Source organism: Xiphophorus hellerii, chromosome 17 (assembly GCF_003331165.1).
Source record: "Xiphophorus hellerii strain 12219 chromosome 17, Xiphophorus_hellerii-4.1, whole genome shotgun sequence".
NCBI classification, from domain to species: domain Eukaryota; kingdom Metazoa; phylum Chordata; class Actinopteri; order Cyprinodontiformes; family Poeciliidae; genus Xiphophorus; species Xiphophorus hellerii.
Genome location: NC_045688.1, coordinates 3060806 through 3076023, shown reverse-complemented (window position 1 = coordinate 3076023; position 15218 = coordinate 3060806). Strand labels below are relative to the sequence as shown.

Genomic DNA, 15218 nt, shown 5'->3' with positions numbered 1-15218 from the left:
TTTAAAATGTCTCACTTACACACATAGAATAGGATATATCTTTATTGATCCTCAACAGGAAATTATTTATTTGTTGACAAGTTTCTCCATCCAAAGTGTTAAATATTAGCAAATACAAATAAGTGATATAATAAAAAAATACATACGTACACAAGTGTGATATTATAATTTAAACAAATGATAAACCTAAATATAAAAAAAATAAATAAATAAAAACAAGTAGGTACATGGGAATATATTTATCTATAAATGAGTACAGAAATAGAAACTAAAGTCTAAAAACTTTGAGCTTCTTTTATCAAAAATATTTTTTTCTTTCTGGTGTTTATATTATAAAGTATAAACTTTGTTTCAAGTATGTTTCTACATTTTATTAGTGTTATTTCTAATAGAGGACAGATTAGGGCTGCAACAATTAATCGCAATGTATCTTGTATTTATAACTGTCACCTAATTTTAATCGTTTAATCACTAACTGGAGTATACAGACTCTAAAAGTCGATTTGCTGATTAATAACCGGATTAGAGCAGACATGAAGCCAAAACGACAAAATCTCATATCGAGTCTAAAAAATGTAACTTTTAGCTTCATGTGTCAACAATAAGTTCTTGTTCTGGTGTTTCAGTCTGATGTTTTCTAATTCCTTAAAAGTATATATCTTTTTTAAGTTTATATATTTTATTAGTGTTTTTAATAATGAACAGATTAATTGTGATTAACTGATTATTGAAATAATCGATTAATCGTTAACAGATTTTAAATAAAACCTGTTTACTAAAAAATAAATAAATAATATTTTTAAAAAGTGTCACTTTTGGCTTCACCTGGTTCAGATTCTGTAAAAAATGAATGTTTTGTTTTTTAGAAACTCAATGTTTTTGTTTCAAACTTCTAAACCGTGGAAAATGCAAAGGAGAAACTGGATTCAGGAGCGAGAAATGCTGGAGAAAAAAAAGAGAAACTAGTGAAACCTCTACAGATATGAGGTATGGGAACCTGTTTGGGAAGCAGGAAAAAGCAAACTTTTACAGCCAGCTTTCAAGTCTGCAGGGGACAGGTGTCCGACTCCGACAAACAGCTCCGAGGGCGGAGCGGCGCTTTGATGCCATTGTTCTGAGAAACTTTCAGGAGGAGACTCAAACCGAGACTAAAGAGAATTTGAAGGTCAAATTCTTCCTCACGGTTTCCAGACGTTGTTCTAATCTAAACATCTGATGATGATCATAAAAACCATTATGGCAGCAGCATCTCTGCATCCTGGCACCTCAACTATTAACACCTTTTGTCCTCAAACCAGAGATGTTTACAAGTCATTTTGTCCTAGTCCAAGTTAAGTTTCAAGTCTCCATTGACTGAAATGACTGTTTTCTAATCTGTTCTCCAACATCTAGGTCACCTCTAACTCTGCGTCGCCTAGATCTGAAATCTCAGTCTGAAATTATGCCATGAACATTTAATAATTATGTTTAAATATATTTATTTTTATTAAAAGTTACATTTTAATCATTCAACATTTAATTAATCATCACAAAAACTGCTAAAGGTTTATTAATATTATTTTAAAAACTGATCCATTATAGTATTTCTTTCATTAGATAAGTATAAATATATATTTATGCTCAAAGAAAAATAATAGATAGAAACTATTATTGCTGAATTTCTACTATAATAATAAAGTTGTATTCATATTACACTAAATCTGGTTTGGATAGTTTTCTTCACAAATTTAAGGTATAAATTACAATATTATTAATGAGACAAATTGGAGGAAGTAAATGACTGTAAAACTGAGCAGCACAGGAAGTGCTTCTATTTTGATATTTCCAGCAGGAAGTGTAATGTAGCAGCTAGCGTAGCAGTGAGAGCATATCGGTCAGTCATGTTTATTGTGTTCTGAAATGATTCCAAGTCATTTAATACAGAGTTTATCTGTTCATCTGGTCGCTAACGCTAACAGGAACAGATTGCTATGAGTCGCTAGCATCCCATAATAATCCAACATCAGTGTCTAATAATATAGCTCACTGTTTCACAGTAAAGACATTTTTTATCTCACACATCGGCTTCCTCTCTTCATTAATCAGATAAAAACTGGGACTCGAGTCTCTGACCACAAGTCCAAGTCAAGTCTCAAGTTTTTAGGTTTTTATTTTTAGTTTGACTTGAGACTCAAACTTTCACAAGTTGTCAAATTCTAAAAGCTGTAGTCAGTATCTATCAAAACATCTTAATTATTTTTAAATGTGAACTTTGTTTCATCCATTTGTTTTATTGTTTTACTTCCATTTCAGCCACTGACAATTAAGCAAGTAATTGAATTTTATTGCTATTTATATAGATTTTTTTCTCTCTATTTTCTTCTTGAGTTTTTATACTTAGTTTGATCATTTCTATCAGTGACCTGCAGCACTGTTAGTTGAAAAGTGCTCTGCTGGCAATTATTGATAAATTGATTAATTTGCTGGAGAAAATGTGGAGGTTCAGAGACTTAAAGATCTTTAAAAAGATGCCAGGTTCAATTTATCACACCTGTCATGGAAACTGGTCTGGATATTGTTTCTGATCAATCAGCTGTTTAACAGGAGCAAATTATAAAACATAAAACTTTCAAAATATATATAAAAAAAATACTAAATTTTGTTCAAAGAAAGGAGAAAAAGAGGAAAGTAGAAAAAGGAGGTGAAAAGGAAAAAATACAAATACAGATCAGGAAAAGATAAAAGGGAAAAAATAAAGTGAAGATAGAAAAGAGGAAGAAGGGAAAAAAGAGAAAAAGGTGTAGAAAAAGAGTAAAAATAGAAAAAGAGAAAAAGTGGAAAGAAGAGAAACAAGAGGAAAAATTAAAAAAGGATTAAAAGCGGAAAAAAAAAAGTGGGAGAATGAAACAAACAAAAAAAGGGGAAGGAGAATAAAGTGAAAAAAGGAAAAATACTGTCCAAAGTGGACAGACATTAGGGGAAAAACATGTCTAACATCTGAACATGACGCATAAATTGGGATAAATTAAAGTTTCCTGAATTTAATTTTCTTCCTTTGCGGAGCATCAAGCAGCTTGTTGCGACAGATAATCAGCTGCAGCTTTTTAAAGATGGCCGCTCGCCGCTGTCAGCTTGTGGGTCGAGCGGCCGCCTGTTGGTTGGCAGATAACGAAGTTCAGGGAGTTCAGAGACGACAGCGGAGCGTTCAGGACAGAGACGGGAAGAGAAGGAAGTGATCCAGAGGAAAATCAAGCTGGATAACAGAATACCGAATGCCAAACTGGTGGAGCTTCAATCTGCAGAATCAGGCAACAATTTCAACTCCTCTGGAAAAACGAGGATACATATGTAGCACATCGCCAAAACCAGGAAAAGAGAAACTTAATGTATCTGTTCAGCAACTACATTTGATGTGAACATGGCAGCATGTTTCCTGCTGGAGTTTTAAATAGTGAAATGAGCTACAGGGAGTAGATTATTGTATTATTGTTATCACGATAAATCCTAAATCTATTTTCCATCAGAGCAGCAAATACCTATAAACTCAAAAATATCATTTAATGCAGTTAGTAAATGATAATATTATTGCTTTGATACAATTTTAAGTAATAATAGCATAACAAGGCAAGAAACCATTCTCAAAGATCAATAAACTTTAAATTCTAATGAACATTTAATAGTGGAATGTTAAGACGTTTTAAAAATGCAGAATAAATAAACAAAACAACAAATAAAATGAATTATTAAGTCTCTGTAAACTAAATTATCCTTTAAAAAAGGAGCCAGAGTGAAAACCTTTATCATCCAGTTTTTTGTGGAAAATGAAAAACAATAAATCATGCAAATGGAAATTATTGATCTCGTTTTAATTTATTATGCCATTAATTGATTTACTCATTAGTGTGTCAGGCCTACATGTAACTGATATGTTGGATTTCAAATAACTTTGTGTTTAATAGGCTGTATTTGTGTTTGGATCATTTGATAAACAGCAAAGTAGTTTTAAATTATCTTCACCATGATCAAAACCACAAAATATGATAAAACACAGATTTTAGTTTCCTCTAAAACTTTCCTAAAATATTCACCACTAATGAGTAAAAGTTAAATTCTGATTCAGAAGTATTTTTAAGAGGCCATTTTTGTTAATTTTATTAGAAAAGGAAGATGTTTTATTTCCATTTACTTGTCGAGTTGAAGCTTTGGTGCACAAACAACAGATTTCATGACCCAGAATAAAAGAATAGAAGCCAGAAAGCAACTTTTAAACAAAGTTTCTAAACAAGAAAAAGCAATCTCAAATGTTTTCTTCTAAAGATATGAGCAGACATAATGAAACATTATTTCTCTCAGAGTTTTTAGCCAAGATAAAAAAAAAGAAAATAAGCGACTCATCTTTATCTTCTACCTCATGTTTTGTCTTTTTTTACTTTGAGAAAGTTGAGAAAAACACACACCTTGAATTCAATCAGAGGCAAAAGGAAGAATAGCAGCAATAGAAACTGGTTCTACTTTAGCCCGTCTTGTGAAATTTTACACATTTTCCCCGAAATCAGCAGAAAGAATTGGGTAAAATGTTGGCCTGGTTGTCTGCACTGACCTGGAGCAGCAGCAGCGAGGCGAACCCCAGGCAGCAGGAGAAACTTCTAGCTTTACATTTCAGCATTTTGATCGTCCTTCAGATCCGCAGCCGGAGCATGCAACACCATAATCCTGAGGTCCGAGATGTTTTAAAGACTGATACTCCCTCTGTTTGGCGTCTTCGCTGGAAACAAACACAAAGTGTCCTGCGAAACAAAGTAATTCCTTATTTCGAGTTAATTGTGCAAAGGGAAACTTTTGGTGTCCATCCTGCACTTGGAGCTCCTCAGACTGGACCCTTTCCTCTCCACAGCGCTACGCCTCGCTCTTCCTGTCTGTCTGTCTGAGGTGTCGACTCTAACGGACTTCCTCACTGAGTCGCTGGAAAGGCTGGTCTACACACCAGACTAATAATAGGTCCTGCTGCCACCGCCGCGGCGCACCTAGCTGCTCCAACAACAGAGGTAGAAGATAAAAACAGAGCGAGAGCGACGGATAAAAACGGCCATTTCTGGAGAATAAAATTAGAACATTTATTCCTACTTTAAATAGAAACAATTGAACATCAGATGCTCATGAATGGAGCATCATTACTCAGCATTTTGAAAGTTTAAGACAGAAAAGATCACAAGAACAATTCTGTATAAATATAAGGTTTAACATATAATTCACAATTCACTCATACTTCTTTATGTGTCATATTGTGTGGAAGCATAAGGATCCAATAATTAATTAATTATTGAAATAATCAACTGATTTGGTGATTGGTTAATTATGATTGATCTCATTAATCATGATTATTAAAATACTCAACTAATTTAGTAATCACAAGTAATTCATGAATAGATTATTTATGATTCATCAGATTAGTCATGATTATTGAAATATTGTCAACCAATTTAGTAATCGATTAATAATGATTAATCTGATTGTGATTATTGAAATTATTTTCCACTAATTTATTAATCGTTATCTAGAATATACAGACTCACATTTTTTTTTTATATATTATACATACAAAAGGCAGTGAAATATTTGTTTGTCTGATTTATTGAGTAATTATCAATATAATTGATCCAGAAATAAAATAATTGTTAGTCTACATAAAAATAACAATAAATGATATAATTTTTATACAAAATACAAGTTGATTAGTTTGTCTGGTGAGCTCAATTAAAGGAAATCTAGTTAAGAAGGATGTTCCACATTATTAAGCAGGCCACAGGTTTCAAGCAATATGGAAAAAGAAAGAATCTCTGCTGACGAAAGTCATCAGATAGTGTAGTGCCATATGACAAGATATGAAAACATTAGATATTTAACAAAAACTGAAGCGTTACCATCGTACTGTGAAGAGATTTGTGGCTGATTCAGAACAAAGATGGGTTTGTACAGATAAACCCATCTTTGAAAAACCTTTGGAGTTTCCTCAAGCAGAAGGTCTGAGGGTGGAATGCAGTTCATATCAAAACAGCAGCTCTGGGAAGGTATTCTGACATCCTGCAAAGAAATTCAAGCAGGTGATATCAAAGAAGGGGTCCTATGTTAACATGTAACTCGGTCTGTTAAGATGTTTTTGATTGAAATAGCTTTCGATTTTAGTACATGTGATGCTGCACATTCAAAGAATGACCGTTGGCAATTCTTTATAATCCATAAAATCCTTAAAAAATCTGCTGTGCATAATAATTTGGAACATTTTGCATTTTGAGTTTTCATTTTTGAAAAAACTACTGTTCTCATGGGGAGCTTTGTTCAGTAATATTTGATTTATACTGTAATAGTTCATGACTTGAAAATTATACTGACCATCATTTCATTGACCATTTAGGAAAATCTGAGAAAATCTCACTTGCATAATAATTTGGAAAATGGTGTAGTGGGACAACATGTGTAAAATATTTTTAATGAGAATAAGACATTTTGGCTAAAATCTGCAGCATTTATTGCAAAAACAATCCTACCATCTCTGGTAAGCTGCACTCAAAGTTTCTGTTTTGATTCAACCAGTAAAGTAAAAATACTTTTATTCTTGCAACATTCAGCTCATTTCCTTTGAACATTATCCTGAGATTGTTTCATTACAGAAACATTCAACTCAGAGCATATTTTAAATATATCAGCACAGCTCTCATTGTTACAACTCAATGAGTCATAAATGTGTTGGCTGCAAGCTGACACTTAATTTAAGTCACAAATGTTGGAGTAAACTCTTGTTAACCATTGTTGCAGGTTAAAGGCCAAACTCTTTTTGTTTCAGCTGATTTGAGCTACGTTTAGTCATCCACACCTCTTTCCTTCCTTCCTGCTGCCCTCTTTCTCTGCTGTTTCTAGGAATAAAAGCTGCGCTGCTTCACAAAATGCCAACCAGCAAAGCTAAAGAAGCAATTTACCAAATTACAACGACCCTATAATGTCTAATGTCCAAACTTTTTGTCTCGTGGGCCAAAAAAATATCATTTTGAAAACTAGAGTCACAAAAAATGTGAGTTTATTTAATCAATTCAACTGAGCATAAACAATTTTACAAATAAAAAACAAATAATCAGATTTTTTTGTCGGAAATTAATCGTAGGTCCAAAACGTTCAATGTTTTTACTTGTTAAATAAAAAGCTTTTAGTTTTTTTCTATTTTGGGCTCAATTAGAGAAAATATTTTGTCTGTTCTCTCCAATAAAAACAGAATCTACATCTTCATTTGAAAACACTCGCTGTGTTTAGCAAAGTTTTAATAGATCTATTAAAAGCAGATTTGGTGAATTTGGCAATATGTGGTCCTGGTGACCATGGCAACAGAAGAAAACAAGGAAGCTTGGAAAAGATGATCACTTTGTGATGCATCTGAGTAAATTTTAACTTGAAAGTCGTAGTTTTCTCATAATTTATTCTCTAACTGTGATCGAGAGAGTCGCACAGAATGAACCCAGGGCCCAGAAATGGCCCTCACTCCTCACTTTGAACATCTTTGCTCTAAAGTAAAGTCAGCAATAAAAAAATAAATAAAAATAAAACCGGCAGGAGTGGAGTCTTGTTGTTGAAGCCTTTGTGTTGTGAAGACACCACAGTTTTTCTCTTCAGCGTATTTATTGCACAGATTACAGGTAACGATATATATGAGGGTAGAGTAGATACGGTTACACCACTACTCAGTGGCTAATGTTCTGGACCATTAACAACATTCAAGTTAGCTTGTAGTACATTATAAGTCATGTTTTATACGTATATTACCTAGTTAGACCGTTGTGCACTAATTAACATCAAGTGTACTCAGACTGATGAGTCGTTGTGTAAAAACAGTTTAAAAGGACCCTAAGTTATCTGACTGGTAGAAATCAAATTTATTTGTCATAAAGATAACAGTGAACCACAAAATTATAACCCACTTAACTTAGAAATATGTTCTAAGTAGCTTTTATTCAGGATTAGCTCTCACCATTTTAGCTAGCTGCAGTGTCATTCGCAATTATCTTTAAAAGTGATTACATTTTTTTTTTAGATGCTCAAAACCACTAGAGAGAATGTTTTAGAAGCTAGATTTATTATGAAAGAGTGGTGCATTTGGGCACAATTACTGATTTATGCGTGATCAAATCAGTTCTTAGGTTAGCCAATGCTAGCTAAAAAGAAGCTAGCTCAAACCGGTTCAAACCAGATCAAACCTACTGTTTCCAACAAGAGTTTCCTTCGACGGCTTTTGATTTCTATGCTAGTTTCCAGGTTTGGTTTGGCTTTTTTTTTGCTGTCGTTTTTGTTTGTTTTTATCTGATTTAATTTCATTTCTAAATTAGAACAGAAAAGCCAGTTTAGTTATATTTTATTTTCCATTTCACAGCTTCATAATAAAATTTCTGTTGACTTTTTAGGTCTTAGTCCAAATAATTTGGTCATACCAAAAACAGAACAGATTCAAAAATTGTAAAAAAAAATAAATAAATAAAACAAATTTAACTGCTCATCATTGCCAAACATGGACAGCACAAGAGGCTAATTTGTGAAAAGGCCAACAAATTAAGCACATGGTGCCATTTTAGTACTTTTGGAAAATGTCTTTCCTTTTTTTATAAAACCTAGAACCTAAATGTTTGTTTTTGTTGCGATAAACCAACTGTAGTTTGGGAAAAGTTGACTTAAAATTTTAAAAATATGCAAACTCGTTCACATTTACGTTCACAGTCGCTTTAATTTCTAACGACATTGATTCTCTCTTCCAACTCAAACCATTTAGGGTCCCTTTAACCTCAAATACACAACATGTACCACACCCTAGTATACAGACACAATACTACGTCAGAGGCAGTGTGTGTTGTTGTACCAGCTCCTGTAGGGAGCGCTGAGATGAACTCACTCTCACTTCGGTCAGGGCGGTTACTCCAACGTCTGAATTTCCATCCGATCCCTGAATGAGCCCGAAGTGAAGAGAGAGTGATGGTGTTCCCAGGAGGCAGGCTGTGTTTTGTAGTCCAAAGTTTCATGTCCCATGATTGTGTCATAATGAAAGAAGTAAATAAAAATATATCTGTACATAAAAAAAGTCTTTAAAAGTTTTTTTCTTCTTTGTGGTCTATCCAATTCGGTCCCAACAATCCCAGTTTTAGCAGCAAGACACTTGTGTTTGTGGCAAATGGATTGAAATTCAACTCCACACACAAGTTTAAAAGCACTTATATGTACAGGTACTGTACAGGTGGTCCCGTTCACACAGAGAGCCAATCAGACGCTAGAGTAGCTCATGTTCTTCGTTACTGGCATTACATTAGAAATCTAAGCTCCATGAAACACTGGAAACAAACACAAAACACCTCAATATTTCAGCTTCATCACAATCTGCCCTAAAATGCACAATTAGATAGTCTTTTTTTTTTTAGTAATTTCTTGACTGAAACACTTTGGATCATATTTATTTGCTTTTATGTGTTTTTTTCTCTCCTCACTTCGATAAATATGGGTTTCCACTTGGCTCTTGCTAACCTAATCAAAGAAAATTAGGTTTGTAGATTAAAAAAAGTTAAGAAATATGGTTAAAAACATGTAAAAATAAACATATTACATTGACGCAGCAAAATAATGTATCACATAAAATGTACAACAGCCCACTGATGAGAATCCTGAACCACTGCTTCAGATTATTTCACATTTTTTGGTATAAAGCGGGGTTACCATCACTGTTGGAGTGTAAAGATTTTTATTAAACTATATTTTTTTAACAGTATTTTTTTGCTAATGCTGCCAACAACAAGTCTAGAGAGCACAGCTTTAACTTCTTAAGGTAACATTTTCAAGAATTAAACAAGGAAAAGTTGATCAAAATATATATATTTAATGTTTTTTTTATGTAGGTGGATTTTATTTTATTTTTCTGGATTTATTATGTAAAATAGCAAATCAAATCTGATGTCTCTGATGAATAAACATGACTGGGATAAAACCAGCTGATAAAAAAACTAAAGCAAAGCGGCCATTTTCTAATAATAATAATAATAATAATTTATATTCTCATTATATGTCTGAAAATTGGATGAAAACAAAACCAAACCTTTTTATGAGATCTATACATTTTGTTTCGTTAAACATCTTCCTCCTTTCTACCATCAAACACTTTATTGTTTATTTTATTTTTAACCAGTGCAGCTCTGGCTCTCAGACTGCATTTATTGCAGAGTAAAAAGGTAAATATTTTACAAACATTATTAGTGATTGTTTTAACTAAATATTGCATCAGAAAGGCGTGTCATCTACAGCAACTATTTGCTTCAACGTTAAAGCATACAACACGGAGCTACTAAAGCTAAAATCAATTAATTGCTTTCTTTGCAGCAGAAGCTTATTATCCAACTGGGAGCTTTAAACATTTATTTTATGGCAGAAAAAAGCTCCATATAGGCGCTCACAACCAGTAGATTAAACTGGATTATTATTATTATTATAACTAACTGACAAAAACTAATTTGAATGTGGTTTGGTTCACATGTTACACAATAAGCCGTTTCCAGTACTAAACTGGTTTAAGTCCTTGGTTAGCACCAGACAATATTTTTAGTTAACTCTATAAATAATACATTTGACTCAGTTCTTTTTTTTATATGAGCAGACGTCAATAAGTCCTGCTGTAAAAGTTGCGTTAAAATCCACTTGTTGTTGAAAGTAGACGATATTGCAGGGAAGGCTGAGATAAATGGGTTATTTTGTATTTTATTTAAATTAGTGTAACTAACCCTCAAATAAACTTATTTTTATGTTAAATTGTTCAAATTGGTTACTTAGGGTTTTAACTTTATGTCTTTGTTCAAATTTTGACCTTTTTTGTGTAAATTTGTTTTCTTCTGGAATATTTTGCATAAAACTGTCTCAGTGCTGCCCCCCATTGGTTGAATGATTGCTACTGCAGTAGAATTCTTCACTCTAGAAGCATTTATTGTATTTTAATCATTTATTGTAAAAATCCCTCATCATGATAATAATTTTTGATTTATTGTCTCAAAACGTTCCAATTAATGATGTCATGAAAACAAAACTGACATTATGGAAACATTATTTTTACTTTTTCTCCATTGTTGGAGCCACAAGAGAGCCAGTAAATATCAGTAATTTTAAAATATTATTAAATGTAGTACCTGTGTGGATTTTCAGGCTTTCTGCATGTTTCACCAACTATAATTTCAGGCTTTTGAATACTTTTTAAAACCATAATGAATTGTTTTTAAAACCTATAATAGAAATTCCATCCAGCAAACTGGTACAAAGTTTGCAGTTACAAATGACAGACACAAAAAAGCTACTTAGATTTTTATAAGTAGCTTTTTCCATCTGGGTGACTCACCATTTTTTGTCAGTTTGTCATAAAAAAAACAACTAAAACATGACTGAAAAATGAATTTAGTAATTTAAACAGAAAAACTCTTAAACAAGGTACATTTTAACTCATTCACTTCTATATTTTCAGATGGTTTAATGATGGTTTGGATTGTCGGGCAACTTACTGATTATCATAAAATCCTGGATGTGTTTTGGATAATATTCTGTGGACTTCCCACTTGGATTTTTAAAAGGGAATGAAAGTAAACATGATTAAAGACGGCAAGAATGTAAAACATTTCTCAATGTAAACCTTGTTGTTAAACAAGACGTTTTCCATGTGATGAAATTCCAGAGTAAATTGCACAAACAGGGATATATATTTCCACTGCAGCTAAAACTAAACCAGGTAACAGTCATTTTCCAATAGATTTCTGAGAAGAACATCACATTACAAAAGAATTTAAAATCCTAGTAGACACAGAGAGACGTGTCGAGTCAGTTTCTTTAAAAACCATCCCAAGTCGGCTGGGCGACAGATGTCCATCGAGCGCCACTGATCGCCAAAAAAAAAAAAAGAAGAAGAAGGGGTACATCTCGAGTGTTGACGTTTACCTTCCCCTCTTTTCTTCTTCAGTCTCTGCTCACTATAATCACCCTTCAGCGTCTCAGAGTCTCCCCCTGGTGGCAGAGAACTTCCAAAGCTCATAAGACGTTTCCGTTAACAGCCGAGGTCGGACGCTCACTGGCCGGATTCAGCCGACAGCTGCGCCTCGTACAGACTCAGGGCGTGATGCACAAACTCGTACTGCTCACCTGTTTGGATCATACCTCCTCTGCACAAGATGGAACACAAAACACTGGTTACTATTTATTTAATTAACCTAAAATGCTACATTAAAGTAAGACTGACTTTATATTACTTTATGCTTTTCTTTTTCCTTATTTTTTTGGACTGCATCACACTTAACATCACAACTTTACGGGTTGATTTTTTTTTTTTAATCACTCTCAATTAAGGCAATTATTAATGAATCTAGTAAATATAAAATTTGTTATTTGAAGCAGAAATAAACAATACAGGTAAGTTACTGACAAAGTGTTTGAAGTGCTTCTATGAGCTGAAAATGAAGCTTAAAAACTTCAAGATAAATAAGATAAAAGAAAATCTAAATCATAAGTGTAAATTACATAGAATAGAATACGTATGGTTTGAGTTATAGATGCGTAACTGACAAATTATTGTTTACTTTAGGGCTGCAAAGAATCAACTGCCAATTACTGGCTTATTAGATTCGCTTAGACCTTCTTTTAGTGTTGTAGTTTGGCTGCTATCCAGCAGAGGGCGCTGATGGTCATTCTGAGGCAGAATCAGTTGATACAGAAACAAAGATGGCGGGTCCATACGAATCAGATTTCAGTTTGAGATACTAAATGCACTTTATGTGGTTCTGTTTTTAAATATAAACACTCAAACAGCTCTTTAAGTTTCACCCTAACGGTGCTTATTCTGCTGAGCTCAGATATATCCGTTCACATCAGTCTCATGGCAAAACCACAAAATCTTACTGAGAATTTTGTCTAGTTTTTAGTGCAAATATAAACTTGAAATAAAACAAAACTAACTTACAAGTAACTTTTCTTCAAGATATAGGAGCTTGTTTTGAGTGAGTAATTTTTTTAAATTGGTGAAAAGTTCTAGTTCAATTGGCAGATTATTTCACAAGATATTTTTCCCAGGTTATAAGTTAAACAATCTGCCAGTGAAGCTAGAATGTTTTGTTAATCAATATTAAGAAATTATTTACTCTAAACAAGTTCCTACATTTAACAAAAAGTTACTTGTAAGTTAGTTTGTCTTATTTCAAGCATACTAAGATATTTGTACTTGAAACTAGAGAAAATACTTGGTAAGATTTTGTGTTTTTGCAGTGTAACTGCAACCAGTGACTCAGATAAGGAGCTTTCTAACGTCTCTCAGAGCTTTAAGCTGTTTTTACCTGTCGGCTCGGAGCTGGCAGGTGATGTTTAGCACGTCCACCACCCCCTCCACCTGCAGCTGCCGGCAGCCTGTTGTCGTGGCGATGAAGCATCCCGTCCGGCCAATCCCAGCACTGCAAACACAGGAACACACAGGTTGAGTGTATTCAGACATTTTATCGGCAGTGAGAGCGAAACTTGAGTTGGTACCTGCAGTGAACGATGATGGGCCCCACACAGGCGGCGGTGAGTCTCTCAGCCTCAACATCAGCCATGAGCTGCAGCAGCGGCAGCGCCGAGTCCGGGGTTTTGTGGTCGGGCCACGATGTGTACCAGTAATGCTGCAGGACGCGGGTTTGATTCCCGCACTGCTCAGAGACACAGGAGAGGTCAGAACTGAACCTTAAGCCGGGTTCATCATCATTCTGCAGGGGAAAGGAGGGCCTACCTTTAGCGTGAGGCTGCGGGTTGAATAGTGCTCACACTCCCTGATGCCATTCACCAGAACCTCCACCTTCCCGTAGATCCCCCTCTTCTCCGGCCAGTACAGAACACACTTCTGAAGACACACAGAGCGCGCTCAGATCCGATTTACAGATCAGACCTGTACATCGTTTTGAATAGTTCTGCACCAGAAGAAGGCAGACGCAGTAATTCAGATATAAACAGTGTCTCCCATAAACAGAGCACTGCTGTGTGGCGTGTCTACATTCCTCTGCATATTTGGGTCGCTTTGGGGTCCCATAGTTTACACAGAAGTCTGATTGTTATGAACAACCATGTAAAAAAAATAAATAAATTGGATTTCAGCAAAAAGATTTGAATTAAGAATAAAGACCAGCTTTTTGAATGTCTTGAGTTGGTACCTGCAGTGAACTCTGATGCACAGGAAAACATAGTTTGGTATTAATACTATTTAGTACGGTTGTGCACGATAAATATAATTTAAGTTGCTCTTTATTCTATTTTTTCCATCTGAATACTGCTTACGTCCCAACTTTATCTTCAAATGCTTTAAGAGCCTAAATACCATCATGTTTACACTATTTTATATTAATTGTGTCCAATATAACATCTGGTGTCATTAGACTAATGTTGAAATCAAACTGTTCTTTTTGCATATTTTATTTCTGGTTCGAGGCTAAAACTGAAAATATGAAAAACCAAAACCTTCTTGGTATTTTGTATCTGATTAAAAAATGATCACTTTTTCATTGTTTGGTAGTGAACTAAATGGATGGATGATGAATGGATTGTGCTCTTGTTCGGGTTACCTCGTTCTTCTCCTTCAGCTTGGTGATCATGACGATGACGGGTGACTCCTCCTGCCACGCCATCTGCCAGAAGTCGTTCACCGTGTTCACCATGGGGCCTTGAGTGGCGATGAAGGCTCTGCTGTCGCCTAGGTAACCCTAAAAAAAGAGCCACTGCAGTTTTACTCTGAAATCTTACTTTTTTTTTACATTTATTCACATAAAAACAAAGTGCCTCATGTTTTTGAGCCCACCCTGGGGAATGTTTTCTCCCAGTCAGCTTCAGAGATATTATGTACAGTAGGACAAAGAGTTCAAGTGTGACAGTTTAAACTGTTTCTGCAGAGTTTCCTGACAGGAAGGAGCTCCATTGTGTGAGAGTCTGAGAGCGACATTACAGACTTCAGCGGGAGTTCACTTTCACAACGTTTCAACACGAGGAATCCAGAAGAACAAAGAAACGCTGCAGACATTCCAGGTTAATGACAGAGTCCTTCACGTTTTGGGTTTTCATTTTCCTTCTCAACTGATGGAGAAAAACAGACAAAACATCCCAGATACGCAGACACAACAACCTAAAGCTCGATGCAAATATTCAGATTCTCGTAGTTTGTTCTGTTTGGTAAAAGTACA

The 15218-nt window shown here is 34.5% G+C and overlaps 2 protein-coding genes across 4 annotated transcripts in view; both read right to left on the bottom strand.

Annotated features, from left to right (window-relative positions):
- The window catches only part of ptprb (protein tyrosine phosphatase receptor type b), a 37597-nt gene extending 32651 nt beyond the window's left edge, over positions 1-4946 (bottom strand). Inside the window, exon 1 of one of the 2 annotated variants that reach the window (XM_032589391.1) lies at positions 4580-4946. In XM_032589391.1, the coding sequence (XP_032445282.1) occupies positions 4580-4645 (66 nt within the window). In that variant the 5' untranslated portion in view covers positions 4646-4946. The remainder of the gene's footprint in view (positions 1-4579) is intronic. The other variant, XM_032589389.1, reaches the window with a different exon arrangement.
- A 2640-nt stretch (positions 4947-7586) lies between these two features.
- ptprr (protein tyrosine phosphatase receptor type R) overlaps positions 7587-15218 on the bottom strand; it is a 34328-nt gene continuing 26696 nt past the window's right edge. For both annotated transcript variants that reach the window (XM_032589820.1, XM_032589821.1), the window contains 5 exons: positions 14607-14744; positions 13781-13891; positions 13543-13700; positions 13353-13466; positions 7587-12188 (listed from right to left, as the gene is read on the bottom strand). In XM_032589820.1, coding sequence (XP_032445711.1) covers positions 12095-12188; positions 13353-13466; positions 13543-13700; positions 13781-13891; positions 14607-14744 — 615 coding nt within the window. In that variant the 3' untranslated portion in view covers positions 7587-12094. The remainder of the gene's footprint in view (positions 12189-13352; positions 13467-13542; positions 13701-13780; positions 13892-14606; positions 14745-15218) is intronic.